This window comes from Salmo salar, chromosome ssa21, assembly GCF_905237065.1.
Source record: "Salmo salar chromosome ssa21, Ssal_v3.1, whole genome shotgun sequence".
Classification (NCBI taxonomy): Eukaryota; Metazoa; Chordata; class Actinopteri; order Salmoniformes; family Salmonidae; genus Salmo; species Salmo salar.
In genome coordinates this window covers 9,024,278-9,042,244 of record NC_059462.1, presented here as the reverse complement: position 1 = coordinate 9,042,244, position 17,967 = coordinate 9,024,278, and the positions used below count along the sequence as shown (strand labels likewise).

Genomic DNA, 17,967 nt, shown 5'->3' with positions numbered 1-17,967 from the left:
GATTGCTAGTGGCAGATTCATGCAAGAAGCTCCCACACACAGTATAACTGATTGCTTTGTAAGTTCTCAGTTGTTTTTTTCTTTACTCTCACAATGCAGGCTGTTGAATAATGCACAAGCTTTCTGTTTTTAATATTCAGACATTTCAGGGAAATCTTATTAACAAAATCAGTTCTTGACAAGAGCGGAACTTAATTAAAAATGTGTTTATTTGTAGGGGAAAACACAACACAGTCAGCTTTGAAATGCTAATCTAACCGGCAGCTCCTGCTATTGAATTGAATGAGGGTTTATTTTTTGGAACTCGACAAACTCGCTTTGTGAGAAGTTCAGTGTCCCAGTTTATCCCTTTTGTTTTACCAGGCCTGCTAATGGGCCCTGGGGACTTGCTCTCTCACTGCTATTGTATCACATTTTATGTCCCCAAATTTCCTACTGGTGACTCAACATTTGGACAATAAAATGACATCAAGTACAATTACCTAACTGTTTCATCCTCTGCTATTTTCCCAACTTCCTTCCCCACCTCCATTTTTTCCCTCTTTACTAAAACCGATATCCCACCTTTTATATTCTTGTCATCATTGTCCTCATGTCTACTCCTTGTGTTAACAATCCTCCCTCTCTGCCTGTACCCCCCTCCTCTCTCCATTCTTGTCCTCCCTACATTCTCCCCTCTGTAGCTCCAGAGATAGGCAATCCAAAGTCAAACCAACTTTGCCACACCAGCTGGCTGAAGATGGATAAATTATTTAGCAAAAAAACTCTCCCACCTGCGAACACACACACACAAGACACCCACATCAAACCACACCCCAAAACCAACTCACGTTTGAATTCAGTCATGGCAGTTAGCATCTCTTAATGAACCAAATGTAAAACAATGCCAAATCAGGAAGTGCAGTCGCCTTTTAAGAGCCAATTAAAGTAACAGCATTGAAATTGTCATCTTAAATCAGCCATAACTCCCATTGTGACAGGAGGGATGGAACAGAGAGTGGCAATAAAATGCAAGCTTCCCACATTTTTTTGCCTATCTATTTATGGGTAACAGGGTTGATGTGTTATCAAATCAAATTGTATTATTCACATGCGTCGAATACAACAGGTGTAGACCTTACAGGGAAATGCTTACTTACGAGCCCCTAACCAACAGTGCAGTTTCAAAACAATACGGATAAGAATAAGAGATAAAAGTAACAAGTAATTAAAGAGCAGCAGTGAAAAATAACAATAGGGGGGTGCCGGTACAGAGTCAATGTGTGGGGGCACCGGTTAGTTGAGGTAGTATGTACATGTAGGTAGAGTTAATAAAAGTGACTATGCATAGATAACAACAGAGAATGGCAGTGGTGTGGAGGGAAGGGGGGGGGGGGCAATGCAAATAGTCTGGGTAGCCATTTGACTAGATGTTCAGGATTCTTGTGGCTTGGGGATAGAAGCTGTCGAGAAGCCTCTTGGACCTAGACTTGGCGCTCCGGTACTGCTTTCCGTGTGGTAGCAGAGAGAACAGTCTATGACTAGGGTGGCTGGAGTCTTCGACAATTTTTAGGGCCTTCCTCTGACACCGCCGGGTATTGAAGTCCTGGTAGGCAGGAAGCTTGGCCCCAGTGATGTACTGGGCCGTTCGCACGACCCTCTGTAGTGCCTTGCGGTCGGAGGCCGAGCAGTTGCCATACCAGGCAGTGATGCAACCAGTCAGGATGCTCTCGATGGTGCAGCTGTACAACTTTTTGAGGATCTGAGGACTCATGCCAAATCTTTTCAGTCTCCTGAGGGGGAAAAGGTTTGGGCCATGCCAGGACCTTGAAGCTCTCAACCTGCTCCACTGCAGCCCCGTCGATGAGAATGGGGGCGTGCTTGGTCCTCTTTTTCCACAATCATCTCCTTTCTCTTGATCACGTTGTGGTAGAGGTTGTTGTTCTGGCACCACACAGCCAGGTCTCCGACCTCCTCCCAATAGGCTGTCTCATTGTTGTCAGTGATCAGGCCAACCACTGTTGTGTCATCAGCAAATTTAATGACGGTGTTGGAGTCATGCCTGGCCATGCAGACATGAGTGAACAGGGAGTACAGAAGGGGGCTGAGCACGCACCACTGAGGGGCCCCCATGTGTGAGGATCAGCGTGGCTGATGTGTTGTTACCTACCCTTACCACCTGGGGGCGGCCCATCAAGAAGTCCAGGATCCAGATGCAGAGGGAGGTGTTTAGTCCCAGGGTCCTTAGCTTATTGATGAGCTTTGAGGGCACTATGGCTTTGCTGAGCTGAGCTGTTGTCAATGAATAGCATTTTCACATAGGTGTTCCTTTTGTCCAGGTGGGAAAGGGCGGTGTGGAGTGCAATTGTGACTGCATCATCTGTGGATCTGTTGGGGCGGTATGCAAATTGAAGTTGATGTGAGCCATAACCAGCCTTTCAAAGCACTTCATGGCTACAGACGTGAGTGCTACGGGTCGGTAGTCATTTAGGTAGGTTATCGTAGTGTTATTGGGCACAGGCACTATGGTGGTCTGCTTAAAACATGTTGGCATTACAGACTCGGACAGGGAGAGGTTGAAAATGTCAGTGAAGACACCCGCAAGTTGGTCAGCGCATGCTCGCAGTACACGTCCTGGTAATCCGTCTGGCCCTGCGGCCTTATGAATGTTGACCTGTCTAAAGGTCTTACTCACATCGGCTGCGGAGAGCGTGATCACACAGTCTTCTGGTACAGCTGGTGCTCTTATGCATGTTTCAGTGTTATTTGCCTCGAAGCTAGCTTAGAAGTAGTTTAGCTCATCTGGTGGGCTCGTGTCACTGGGCAGCTCTCAGCTGTGCTTCCCTTTGTAGTCTGTAATAGTTTGCAGGCCCTGCCACATCCGACGAGCGTCAGAGCTGGTGCAGGACGACTCGATCTTAGTCCTGTATTGATGCTTTGCCTGTTTGATGGTTCGTCGGAGGGCAGAGCGGGATTACTTATAAGCTTCCGGGTTAGAGTCCTGCTCCTTGAAAGCGACAGCTCTAGCCTTTAGCTCAGTGCAGATGCTGCCTGTAATCCATGGCTTCTGGTTGGGGTATGTACGCACGGTCACTGTGGGGACGACGTCATCGATGCACTTATTGATGAAGTCAATGACAGATGTGGTGTACTCCTCAATGCCATTGAAGGAATCCCGGAACATATTCCAGTCTGTGCTTGAAAAACAGTCTTGTAGCTTAGCATCTGCTTCATCTGACCACTTTTTTATTGATCTGGTCACTGGTTCTTCCTGCTTTAATTTTTGCTTGTAAGCAGGGATCAGGAAGATGGAATTATGGTCAGATTTGCCAAATGGAGGGCGAGGGAGAGCTTTGTATGCATTGCTGTGTGTGGAGTATAGGTGATCCAGAGTTCTTTTCCATCTGGTTGCACATTTAACTTGCTGATAGAAATTTCCCTGCATTAAAGTCCCCGGCTACTAGGAGTGCCACCTCTGGGTGAACGTTTTCTTGTTTGCTTATTGCGGAACACAGCTCATTCAATGCTATCTTAGTGCCAGCCTCTGACTGTGGTGGTATATAAACAGCTACAAAGAATATAGATGAAAACTCTCTTGGTACGTAGTGTGGTCTGCAGCTTATCATGAGAAACTCTACCTCAGGCTAGCAAAAGCTCGAGACTTCCTTAGATATCATGCACCAGCTGTTGTTTACAAAAATACATAGACCGCTGCCCCTTGTCTTACCAGACGCCGCTGTTCTATCCTGCCGGTACATCGTATAACCAGCCAGCTGTATGTGGAATGGAGCTATGCACAAGCAAAATCCTAGAGGAAAACCTGGTTCAGTCTGCTTTCCACGAGACACTGTTAGATGAATTCACTTTTCACCAGGACAAAAACCTAAATCACAAGGCCAAATCTACACTGGAGTTGCTTACCAAGAAGACAGAGAATGTACCTGAGTAGCCGAGTTACAGTTTTGACTTACCAAGAAGACAGAGAATGGACCTGAGTAGCCGAGTTACAGTTTTGACTTAAATATACTTGAAAATCTATGACAAAACCTGAAAATGGTTGTCTAGCAATGATCAACAAACTATTTGACAGAGCTTGGAGAATTTTGAAAAGAATAATGGGCGTATGTTGCACAATCAAAGTGTGGAAAGCTCTTAGAGACTTACCCAGAAAGACGTATAGCTGTAATCACTGCCAAAGGTGCTTCTACAAAGTATTGACTCAGGTGTGTGAATGCTTATGTAAATTAAATATTTCTGCATTTCATTTTCAACAAATCTGCAAAAATTTCTAAAAACATTTTTTTCACTTTGTTATTATGTGGTCTTTGTGTAGATGGGTGAGAAAAAAAAAGATTGAATACATTTTTAATTCAGGCTATAACACAACGAAATGTGGAATAAGTCAAGAGGTATGAATACTTTCTGAAGGCACTGTATATACTGAACAGAAATATAAATGCAGGAAATCAGTCAAATGAAATAAATTAATTGGCCACAGATACCTTAAAAAAGGTAGGGGCGTATATCAGAAAAACAGTTAGTATCTGCTGTGACCACCATTTGCCTCATACAGTGCGACTCATCTCGCTTGCATAGAGTTGATCTGGCTGTTGATGTGGCCTGTGGAATGTTGTCACACTCATCTTCAATGGCTGTGCGAAGTTTCTGGATTCTGGCGGGAAATGGAACGCACTGTCGTACATGTCGATCCAGAGCATCCCAAACATGCTCAACGGGTGATAGATCTGGTGAGTATGCAAGCCATGAAAGAACTGTGTCATTTTCAGCTTCCAGGAATTGTGTACAGATCCTTGCGACAGGGGTCTATGCATTATCATGCTGAAACATGAGGTGATGGCGGCGGATGAATGGCACGACAATGGGCCACAGGATCTAGTCATGGTATCTCTGTGCATTCAAATTACCATTGATCAAATGCAATTGTGTTCGTTCTCCATAGCTTATGCCTGCCCATACCAAAACCTCACTGCCACCATAGGGCACTCTGTTCACAATGTTGACATCAGCAAACCGCTCGTCCACACAACGCCATACACGTGGTCTGAGGTTGTGAGGCCGGTTGGATATACTGCTAAATTCTCTAAAACAATGGAGGTGGCTTATTGTAGAGAAATTAACATTAAATTCTCTGGCAACAACTCTGGTGGACATTCCTGCAGCCAGCATGCTAATTGCATGCTCCCTCAACTTCAGACATCAGTTGCATTGTGTTGTGTGACAAAACTGCACATTTTAGAGTGGCTTTTTATTGTCCCCAGCAGAAGGTGCAACTGTGTAATGATCATGCTGTTTCATAATCAGTTTCTTGATATGCCACACCTGTCAGGTGGATGGAATATCTTGGCAAAGGAAAAACGCTAACTACCAGGGATGCAAACAAATTTGTGCACAAAATTGTATTAGGATTCCATTAGCTGTTGCGAAAGCAGCAGCTTCTCTTCCTGGAGTACATACAAAACATGACATAATACAGAACACTAATAGGCAAGAACAGAACTACATACAGTTAAAATCGGCACAAACAGCCTATATATCAATACATACACACAAAATATCCAGGTCAAATAGAGTAGAGACATTGTGCCGTGAGGTGTGGCTTTATCAATTTTTTAAACCAGGTTTGCTGTTCATTTGAGCAATATGAGACGGAAGGGAGTTCCATGCAATAATGGCCCTCTTGAATTTGTTCTGGATTTGGGGACTGTGAAAAGACCCTTGGTGGCTTGTCTGGTGGGGTCAGAGCTGTGTGTAAGTTGACTATGCAAACAATTTGGAATTTTCAACACATTGTTTCTTATAAAAATAAGTGATGCAGTCAGTCTCTCCTTAACTTAGCCAAGAAAGCCTGGCCTACATAGCATTTATATTAGCCCTCTGATTACAATGAAGAGCAAGACATGCTGCTCTGTCCTGGGCCAGCTGCAGCTTAACTAGGTCTTTCTTTAAAACACTTGATCACATGACTGGACAAAAATCAAGATAAGGCAAAAAAAAAGCCTGCATGACTTGCTTTTTGGAGTGTGGTGTCAAATAAGCAGCACATCTCTTTATTATGGACATGTTTACAACGTTCAATCTATAGGTGTTGAACATGAGAGTTTACAATCTAAGGTCACAACAAGTAATTTAGTCTTCTCAACTTTATCGACAGCCACAACATTCATTACCAGATCGGGCTGAGGTGTAGAGCTTAGGGAATGATTTGTGCCAAATACAATGGTCTTGGTTTTGAAGTTCAGGACCAGTTTATTACTGGCCACAACTCCTTGTTAAGGGTTTCATAGCAGCCGTTTGATGCAGGTAGTGTACTGCATCCAGGTCCTCTCTCCTGAACTAGTGTTGATTCATAACACCATCAACAGGAGCAAACCTACCTTGAAGACTGTTGAAGAACGATGTACACTTGTTTGGGGTATTGTGCTGTTCAGTACAAACGATCACACAACATAGCAAAACGTTTAATGAACTGAACGCACCCTTGCCCTTAGAACAAGAAAAGGAAAATTCCACTGAACAATGACATTGTAAGTTCTCTTTTTTTTAAGACCGTTTTACTAGTCTCAGGAAGATATTTATATTATTCTAAATTGAGCAATTTCATATTTAGAAATTCCAGGGGAAAAAAATCCTGATTAAGGCTTTAAGACAAAATTACCATTGAAAAAAAAGGTCACACAAAAGGGGCTCTTTGCAAACTTTATTTTCCTTTCCAGACAGAGAATGCACAGACAATCAGCGAGGATGATAAATGCAATGACTACATTTAGATATTCAGGTTTGTAAACAATGTATCAAATTAAAAACCAAAACAACCATGGTACCTTCATATTATTATTTTGTATTTGCTGCTCCTAGTCCAGTAAAGAGATTCTGATATTCCTTGGGGCATGGTAATCTAAATGGTGGCTAGACACTTGTAACCATCTCCATTGCCTGAAAAATTGATTGTTAAAAGAATATAGCAACATTATAGCAGGCACCTATTGAGCCCATGAAGTACATATTTCTATTAGTTGTTCAACATGAGAAAGAAAAACAGACTATGAAAAACGAATTAACATTAATGTTCTAAAACACGAAAGCTCTACCAATAGGCTCAGCAGGCCCCAAAGAATTCCTCATCGCTACAGTTGATCTGTTTATTTAAAAAATAAACTAACAAAACATTTGACTAGTATTTTTCATTTACATTTTTCTATACAAAAGCAGAGAAACAATTACATCCAAAACATTTTCCTGTTCCATTTCACTCATGCATGATTCGATCCAATCAAGTACATTAGTTTAATGTGATTGACGATGATTCACAGCCAATAAGACAAGACGATGGATGTCACACAGTGACAGGATAAATGGAGGTTGCACATTTCAATGTGATCCAGCAGGTGAAGCAGCCAGGCTGGCTAGCTTAGCACTCGAGCAGCAGACAGCCAATGGAATGTCAGGAGGCGACAGCAAGCATAGAATTATGGTAAAGAAAACCCAAATGGGCCACTTTTGGCACAGTCGGCGTGGTGTCTTATCACATACACCCATTTAACCAAAAATATACTAATGATTGTTAAAAAATAAAAAAAAATAATCAAAGGAACCTTATAGTTCTACGGTTTGATTACCAGTCGAATATCAATTACACAAGTGCAAAGTGTGCTAATTTGAACATATTCAAATATATAGACAAAGCATATTTTTAGCAGTGATAAAAAGGCTATTGACATGCTTGTTCTTTTCCAGATTGTCAGAGAACAATTTCAAAATGACACAGGAAAATGTAATATTTGATACAAGTACTTTTCTTATAAACTGATTTGGGAGGAATGATACACACAGTATCCAAACATCTCAGTTTTTTTTTTTAACAATAATAGTGACGCTCTTTAGATTTACACTGTTCCTGTGCTTATATGATGCTGAAAACAGTCTTAACTTGGGTCTTTTGGTAAGGTAACTAGTGTAACCCCCATGTAATAAGCACAAAGTTAATATACTTAATTCGCTCTCAATCTAATTGACTTCTGACTTTGCCCGATTGCGATGGGGGTAATCAAGACTTAAAGTAACCCATTTAAAAATAAGAAAATACCACAAAACAATGCATGGGTCAAGTATTTGGCTACAAAAACAAGCTAGTGCCCTCAATAATGGAGTAAACGCAAAGCAACACTGTTTCTTCGACACAGAAAAAAATACAATCTTAAATTCACATAGGACTTCGGGCATGCAAAGTTTCATTTTGTAAAATGTCAGATTTTTGTTTACAGACTACTATCAGTCCTACAAATGCAGTTGGGAAATATTTCTTGGTTCTTAATATATATATCTAGGTAATCCAACTTTTTTTCTCCCACATCATTTTAGAGGTAGACTCAGCGCTATGAATCAGTACCGCAGATATTGAGATGAGCACGATGCAAGACTGCTCTCCCATAGCCACGCAGAGTATGTGAGCATGTAAAAATATAGGTGAAATAAAAATAAATAAATAAAATGTGCTCGGGTGCACTTTACACCGCTATAACGTGGTAGCTACAGGACCAAAACAGTGGAGAACTTGAGGCCCGTGCTTTAACATTCTTAGTTGTTGTGGAAATTTACTTGACATGCTGTTTACTTTGTGCATTGCTGAGTCTACATTTAACATCGGTCTTGAACACGCATAATGAAATGAAACTGACTGGGCCTACATCCGAGTGAGTACCTAAAGTCGTTTTTCTTTCGTAGCACTATGTAGCACTTTGGGTACCTTCAATACTCCCAATGCTTCTCAAATCAGCCATAAAAACAGACAAAATAATATATAAATATGGAGACTGCTGCAAATTAACATTGAGCCATTATAATTAGACACGCAATCGCTCTTTTAAAGGTTGGGGTAGTAGCGTTCACATTTTTGACAAAATGCATAGCTAAGCTGTGGTTCTCAATAGTTTTGCAGAGCAACAGGGCGAAGACCGTCAATACAGACCTGTTGACTCATACAATGCCTGGGGACAAATTTGGGCTTTAGCACCACTTTCCTTTAACACTTCCGAGTCTATGGACTATCTAGCTCCTAGCTACTCTATTACAGTGTGTTCATTGGCAAAGCCACTACAATGGACTTGGCTTGGCACAGCCACGGCTTTAGACAATAAATGTTGATACACAGTGGGACAGATTTCACAAGTTTACGATGGATGGGGGCAATGGGAAGGCACCACAGGTGCACTAGGCATGGATAATGGGACAAGCCACAGGGTTAATAACAGATAAAGGGAGTGGGAATGACATAAGACGACACACTGCACAGGGTTATGATGGATGAGCAGAGGGCTGCTGGGCAATGACAGCTTCCTCTCTGTAGGGGAGCGCCCTGCACCGGTGGGAAGCAGTCTGGAGAATTCTCCAGGTTAGGAGGTGGATACTTTATCCATCTTACACAGTCGGGTGAGGAACTCTTTGTCCACTATCTGAGACACGCATAATGCTCACAGGTAGTGGAGCACACCTGCTGATACTGAGGTGAGCCGCCGATATGTGAACTTATCTTGTCGACAAATGTATTTAGACCAATTGGAATGTGACATTCCTTTTGATTTGCTATAATGGTTTTCAGAGGAATGGGGAGAGTAATCAAAGTGTTACTTGCATGAGCTAGTCTCCAAAAGGAAGGTGGCCTTATCAATATCAACTAAAGAGGTGTTTGTTGGTGAGAGTGTTACCTTGAGGTGTACCTTCAGTACAGCATCTAAGCTACATGGGAAGGAGCATAGGATAGAACCTAGGAGCTGAAAGGAATAACTCAATGGGACAGAGAAAGGGAACAGAATGGGGGGATATGTATAAGCCACTGCTTTGATCTACGGAATGGAGAGGCACAGGGAGCATGAATGAGAGCTCGATCACTATGCATGCAGGACACTGGACCACCACAGAACAAACAAAGCACTTTTTAAAGGCCAAAAAGCACAAGTACCGACACACAACCCCACATTCGCCTTCCCTTGTACCAACCGACTCCATACTCTACTGCTAGAAGCCAAAGTCAAAAACTATCTGGTCTTCGAAGATGGCAATGAGCAGCATGATGGAGAAACCGGTGAGCAGGCCAAGGTTCTGCAGGACAAAGTGGCCTAGCTGACAGCGCTTGTGTTCTTCGCTGTCGCCGTGGAGCATCTCTGGTAACTAGAGGGAGCAAGCGGACACAATGTAGTCAGACACCATACAGGAAAATTAAGAGGGGACTACATTGTTAGACACTAGATGCGATAGAGGTCTGTACTGGACTTCGACATTAGGTCAGGTGTTACCAAACCTTCTATGCCCGTGATGCCATTTTGATTTTAGACAATAATTGTGACCCCACCATGAGAAAAAGTTATGTAATCAACAGCCAGCGTTTACTTTTCCATTTGGGGCTATGACAGTCAATTACAATTTCAGTCAGACAGAATTTCAATCTGAAGGAAGTATCGTTTGAAGTGACAAATGCACCAGAGAGGTATTGAAAAGTTCAGGAAAAGTTCAGGGAAGATCATCAGGCAATAATTCTCTATGATCCTCTGTGACTGAATGGGAAGCGCCATCAAGGGCTGTCACCATTTTACAGTAGTTGTCAATTTCTTCTTCTACAAGTTTATTGGTGGTCCGTAAACAAACTGAAAAGGTGCTTACCACCATCTACTGTGCTGGGATGTGTTTAGTCTGAACAGGCATAAAGCCAAGGTTTGGTCATTTCATGCCACCTGGAGTGCTGCAATTTACTCAGGACATAAATAATGAATTGGCTGATCCTTCCTGCTAACCTGTATGGAATTGTGTAATTAAACCATGAGGTCCCACCCAGTCGACTACTTTGTAATGGTGAAAGCCTTCAATGGCACTGCCCATGTTAAAACAGGTTTTGTGAAATGGTTGTGATTGTTTCACTGTACAACTAACTCACCATGTCCACCAGAGCCACATATAGGAACATGCCAGCGGTGACGGCGAAGATCCAGCTGGTGACGTTGTGTGTGTACTGGCCCACGGCTGTGCCGATCATCATGCCCACGTAGGCCATGAGGGCAGAAAGTAGGTTATACACAATGGCCTGTTTCACCGACATGCCAGCCTTCAGAAGCACCGCAAAGTCACCTGGAGCCAGAAAAGCACAAGGAGGAAGGGGTAAGAATACATGTGCTGGCCAACACGCATGTGATAGTATTCACTCACCTCACACTTACTGTATGCAACCATTTGATACTCATCGATACCCACAAAATTATGTTACTTACTGATCATCAAGTTTGCTGACAACAAGACGATGGTGGGTCTGATCACTGACGACAATGAGACAGCTTACAGAGAGGAGGTCAGAGACCTGGCAGTGTGGTGCCAGGACAACAACCACTCCCTCAATGTCAGCAAGACAACAGGAGCTGATCCTGGCCTACAGGAAACGGAAGGGCAAGCACGCCCACATTGTAGTGGAGCAGGTCGAGAGCTTCAAGTTCCTCTGTGTCCACCACTAAAGACTTAATATGGTCCTCTCACACCAACACAGTCTTGAAGAAGGTGCAATAGCGCCTCATCCCAATCAGGAGGTTGAAAAGATTTGGCCTGGCACCTCAGATCCTCAAAACTTTATACAGCTGCAGCATTGAGAGCATCTTAACTGGCTGCATCACCACTATTTATACAAATGTATGTGGACACCCCTTCAAATGAGTGGATTCAGCCATTTCAGCCACACCCGTTGCTGACGGGTGTATAAAATCTAGCACACAGCAATGCAATCTCCATAGACAAAACATTGGCAAAAGAATAACCTTACTGAATAGCTCAGTGACTTTCAACATGGGACCGTCATTGGGCAGTTCGCCAAACAAGTCCGTTCGACAAATTTCTGTCCTGCTAGAGCTGCCCTGGTTGACTGGAAGTGTTGTTACTGTGAAGTGGAAATGTCTAGGAGCAACAACGTCCTGAGAAACGAAGTGGTAAGCCACACAAGTTCAGAGAACGGGATGGCCGAGTGTTGAAGCATGTAAAAATCATCTGTCCTCAGTTGCAGCACACACTACAGAGTTCCAAATTGCCTCTGGAAGCAACGTCAGCACAAGAACTGTTCGCCAGGAGCTTTATGAAATGGGTTTCCATGGCCGAGCAGCCTAAGATCAACATATACAATGCCAAGCCGGAGTGGTGTAAAGCACGCTGTCATTGGACTGGAGCAGTGGAAGCGCATTCTCCGGACTGAGGAATCACGTTTGCTGACATTTGGAAAGTTTACAGACAAATGATACATTTCCATAAGGCATGTCATGACAGCAGTCTAAGGCACTGCATCTCAGTGCAAGAGGTATCACTGCAGTCCCTGGTTCGAATCCAGGCTGCATCACATCCAGCCGTGATTGGGAGTCCCATAGGGCGGTGCACAATTGGCCCAGCGTCGTCCGGGTTTGGCAGTCATTGTAAATGAGAATTTGTTCTTAACTAGTTAAATAAAATCTCACACATATAATAACATTTGTAAAGCTTTAATTATACAATAATCTCAAAGTGCATAAAATAAAAAAATAGTATAAATATACATTTTAGGGATGCACGATATAGCGGTGAACATATCGGAATCGGCCTATATTAGTTAAAAATGCCAACATCGGCCGATGTCAAGTTTAACGCTGATGTGCAAAACCGATGTTAAAGCTGACTTGCATACCTATATAACGTAGGTACAGTATCTCACAAAACTGCTGATTATTTTTGTCAATATTTGAGTATATCTTTTCATGTGACAACACTGAAGAAATTACACTTTGCTACAATGTAAAGTAGTGAGTGTACAGCTTGTATAACAGTGTAAATTTGCAGTCCCCTCAAAATAACACAACACACAGCTATTAATGTCTAAACCGCTGGCAACAAAAGTGAGTTACACCCCTAAGTGAAAATGTCCAATAGTGTTATATAGTATATTTTTTGATACGCAAAGACCCAAACGTCGTTCCATAGCAAAGACACAAACGGAGTTCCATAGAAATCCTGGTTGAAAATGAAACGACTGAACAAATGAACAACGAAACAGCACAGCAAGTAAGTGAAAGAAATAGGTTTTGATTATGTTTTACTGGTAATGGGGACATAAATAAATGCCAACAAAATAACTTTTTGGTCAATGTGGTGTGTGTAACCTTTATTTAACTAGGCAAGTCAGTTAAGAACAAATTCTTATTTAAAATGAAGGCTTACCCCGGCCAAATCCGGACGACGCTGGGCCAATTGTGCGCCGCCCTATGGGACTCCCAATCATGGCCGGATGTGATACAGATTCGAACCAGGGACTGTAGTGACGCTTCTTGCACTAAGATATGCAGTGCCATAGACCGCAGCATCCGTGTGTGCTAACTATTTAACTGTACTAGAATGCTTAAAAGGCCCACACACACACACACACACACACACACACACACACACACACACACACACACCCTTCCGAAAGTATTCACGCCCCTTGACTTTTTCCACATTTTGTTGTGTTACAGCCCGAATTTAAAATATCTGAAATTGAGATTGTCGCTGGCCTACACACAATACCCCATAATGTGAAAGTGGAATAAATGTTTTTAGACATTTTTTAGAAATGTATTAAATGAAAAGTTGGAATGTCTTCAGTCAAAAAGTATTCAAACCCATTGTTATGGCAAGCCTAAATAAGTTCAAGAGTAAAAATGAGTTTAACAAGTCACATACTACGTTGCATGGACTCACTCTGTGTGCAATAATAGTGTCTAACAATTTTTTAATGTCCACCTCATCTCTGTGCCCCACACACAATATTCTGTAAGGTCCCTCAGTCTAGCAGGACATTTCAAACACAAAGGCAGACACTGAATATCCCTTTGAGCATGGTGAAGTTATTAATTACTTTGGGTGGTGTATCAGTAAACCCAGTCACTATAAAGATACAGGCGTCCTTAACTCAGTTGCCGGATGGGAAGGAAACCACTCAGGGATTTCACCATGAGGCCAAGTGTGACTTTAAAACAGTTACAGCGTTTAATGGCTGTGAAGGAATCCGGTACAGATTAAAAATATTTAAAAAACATGCATCCTGTTTGCAATAAGGCACTAAAATAAAACTGTAAAAAATAAATTAATGTCCTCAATACAAAGCGTTATGTTCGGGGCAAATCCAACACAACACATCACTGAGTACTACTTTTCATATTTTCAAGCATGGTGGTGGCTGCATCATGTTATGGGTATGCTTGTCACTGGCAAGGACTATGGAGTTTTTTTTCGCCCCTGGATAAAAATAAACAGAATAGAGCTAAGCACTGGTAAAATCCTAGAGGATAACTTGGTTCAGTCTGCTTTCCAACCCTTTTCACCTTTCAGACAGACAATAACCTAAAACACAAGGCCAAATATACACTGGAGTTGCTTGCTAAGATGACATTGAATGTTCCTGAGTGGCCTAGTTACAGTTTTGACTCAAATCGTCTTGAATCTATGGCAAGACTTGAAAATGGCTGTCTAGCAATTACCAACTTGACAAAGCTTGAAGAATTTTAAAAAGAATAATATGCAAATATTGTACAATCCTGGTGTACAAAGCTCTTAGAGACTTGTAATCGCTGCCAAAGGTGATTCTAACATGTATTGACAAGGTGTGTATACTTATGTCAATGAGATATTTCTGGATTTAATTGTCAAATAAATTAGTTACAATTTCTAAAAACATGTTTCCACTTTGTCATTATGGGGCACTGTGTGTAGATGGGTGAGAAATATTTTTTTTTCAATCCATTTTGAATTCAGGGTGTAACAAAATGTGAATAAGTCAAGGGGTATGAATACTTTATGAAGGCACTGTATATATGGCTTGAACATGGCTTGTCGTAGGGTGTGTGGGGGGTTAATAGGGAGAGAGTAGGTCTGACAGATAGGCGGGTCCGATGCCATTCAGGGCTTTGTCGACAAGGATGATCATTTTAGTAAAATCTTTGAGGAACAGGGAGCCAATGGAGATTAGTAAGGATAGGGCTGATGTGGGCCGACTTTTTTGTTTGTTTCAGAATCCTTGCGGCACTCTTTTGGATGAGCGGTGGTTTATGAATTGAATTTGCAGGCCCCCCCAAGTACTGCGTTCTCTTAATCAATTCTGGAGAACATTAATGCATGGATTTGATTTTCTGCATCAAGATGTGAGGAGGGTCTTAGGTGGGAGATGTTCCTTAGGTGAAACAAATTAATTTTTACAGACGTGACTAATGTGGGTATTGAAAGAGAGGGCTTTCACACCCAAATTAGTGATGACTGAGAGGGGGATGATGTAGCCATCTATGACAGGGTGGACGTTGCAGGAGTTGGTGATCTTGTGGGGGGTGCCTATCTGCATTGCCTCGGTCTTGCCACTGTTGAGATGTTCTGCATCCAGTTGGACAATGTTGACAGAGCAGATGTGTCAGGCTTGGTTTTAATGTACAACTGTGTGTCGTCTGCATAGCAGTGTAATTGCTGTCTGAAGATCTGGCCAAGTGGGAGCATGTAAAGCAGGAAGAGGATAGGTACTAACACAGACCCTTGTGGGAGACAGCAGTTTATGGAGGATTAAAACTGCTTGCGATTGGAGGTAAGATGAGAACCAGTTAAGGGCAGTCCCACAGATGGCAGTATGCTCTCGGAGGCACTGCAGTAGAATGGTGTGATTTACTGTGTCAAAAGTAGCAGAGGTCCAGAAGAATCAAGATGGTGGAGAATCCTGTATCTGCAGCCACGAGCAAGTCATTTATAAACTTCACCAGGGCTGTCTCAGTACTGTGCATGGTCCTAAAGCCAGATTGGAGAGCCTCAAAGTTGGTTAGCACGGAGGTATTAGTGAAACTGAGTTGCACACTTTCTCCAGGACTTTAAGTAAAAATGGGTAGTTGGAAATAGGCCTGTAGTTTAAGATGAGGTTTTGGACAAGGGATGTTTTGAGCAAAGGGGTGACGGTAGCAATTTTGAACAGTGATGGCACCTGCCCAATGTGGAGGGACATGAACAGGTTGGCTACAAATTGGATGAGACCAACTGAGTTGGAATAGGGTTTAGGGGTCACTGGTAGAAGGGGGGGGGGGGGAAGGTGGATACAATGTCCTGTCGGATGGTGTTGATATTAGCCTTGAAGACTCAGATAATCGGTTGCATTGTTCGGGAGTTGCTGAGGGAGGGCCAGAGTCTATAGGGTGGAGGAGGCGACTGATGGTGGAAAACAAGGTCCTGGGATTTCCTCTGTCGTTGTCCATCATGGCAGAGTAGAAGGTGGAGCAGGCTGCTTTTAGTGCTTTGAAATAGCAAGTCTGGTTGTCTTTATAGACCAGCAGGTGGACAGTACTTCTCCACAGACACTCTAAACTGCTGTGGGTAAGGTTTATGACCCCCCCATAAATACCTTTCTCCCTTCCCCTCTCTTTCTGACCCTACTGAAGGACTGTTGAATAGCCTTTTAAATATAGAGAGTCTGGGAACATCAAACAAATGGGGAAAAGGAACCATATTTTGGTAATAAAACCAGTTGGAAATATGCTTTGGAACTTAATGAGTATGGATGTCATTTCGGTTGTCATCTGAGACATTATGACTGATGACAGGACGACAAACTGTACCTGGGAAAGTATACACCCTCTAGTTATCAGAGTCACATGGAATTGTTTGTTAGGAGATTAAATGTAATTTTAGCTTCCAATTGAGAGAATTGGGTTTTCATAAGGAAAGTGCCCTGCTTGATCAGTGGCCTGCCCCTGTGAAGAGACAGGGGTTATAAACGATGAAACACACCCTCCTCCCCTCGCCACTATATAAGACGATGACACAATGTAACCAGGGGGTTCCACTACGTGAGGTCTGCAGCCTCTGCGTTACAAGGACACACATGTCAAGTACAGAACTAAGCCAACCTCGGCGTGAGCTTTGGTTGTGAATGGTATGAACGTTGAACTTATTCACTACAGAAGTGATACTTCCTAGCCGTTGAGTTAGCAGCGGCCACAGTAGACGTGAGCTAGGAAAGGACGGACGACGGATCCAGTCTACCACAGACGAAGATACTACAACGTATCCACTTTACCACCATTGACATTCTTCTGAGGACAGGAAGATCTGTTGGCCAACCCGGCCAGCATCTACAACCAATCTACCGAAGCGCAGCTCAGAGTAAATATTTATTGCATTTTCCTTTTCCAAATGGGCGGTAATTTAGAATGCATAAGATTCTGTATTTACGATAGCATAGCTGTTTCTTTGTTCCTCAGTCTTCCCGCTCTTTCATTCAAGCCCAACTCTCCAACATGGCCGTTTGTCTGTATAGCAAAGCGTATTTTTCTGGGCGCAGTGCTCAGATTATTGCAAAGTGTGATTTCCCAGTAAGGTTATTTTTAAATCTGGCAAGTTGATTGCGCTCAAGAGATGTAAATCTATAATTCTTTAAATGACAATATAATATTTTACCAATGTTTTCTAATTTTAATTATTTAATTTGTGGTGCTGACTTGACTGCCGGTTATTGGAGGGAAACGATTTCCTCAACATCAACGCCATAGTAAACCGCTGTTTTTGGATATAAATATGAACTTGATAGAACTAAAAATGCATTTATTGTCTAACATAATGTCCTAGGAGTGTCATCTGATGGAGATTGTAAAAGGTTAGTGCATCATTTTAGCTGGTTTTATGGTTTTGGTGACGCCTGTCTTTGAATTGACAAAACATTACACACAGCTATTGTCAATGTACTCTCCTAACATAATCTAACTTTATGCTTTCGCCGTAAAACCTTTTTGAAATCGGACAACGTGGTTAGATTAAGGAGATGTTTATCTTTCAAAGGGTGTAAGATAGTTGTATGTTTGAAAGATTTGAATTTTGACATTTATTTGGTTTCAAATTTGCCGCTCTTGAAATGCACCTGCTGTTGATAGGGTGCACCACGGGTGGCACGCTAGCGTCCCACATAGCCCCAAGAAG

At 42.4% G+C, this 17,967-nt stretch overlaps 1 protein-coding gene across 3 annotated transcripts in view; it reads right to left on the bottom strand.

Moving 5' to 3' along the window:
* Positions 1-6,682: 6,682 nt before the first annotated feature.
* Positions 6,683-17,967, bottom strand: part of slc39a10 (solute carrier family 39 member 10) — a 73,768-nt gene continuing 62,483 nt past the window's right edge. For all 3 annotated transcript variants that reach the window (XM_014163912.2, XM_014163913.2, XM_014163914.2), the window contains 2 exons: positions 10,925-11,115; positions 6,683-10,164 (listed from right to left, as the gene is read on the bottom strand). In XM_014163912.2, the coding sequence (XP_014019387.1) occupies positions 10,012-10,164; positions 10,925-11,115 (344 nt within the window). In that variant the 3' untranslated portion in view covers positions 6,683-10,011. The remainder of the gene's footprint in view (positions 10,165-10,924; positions 11,116-17,967) is intronic.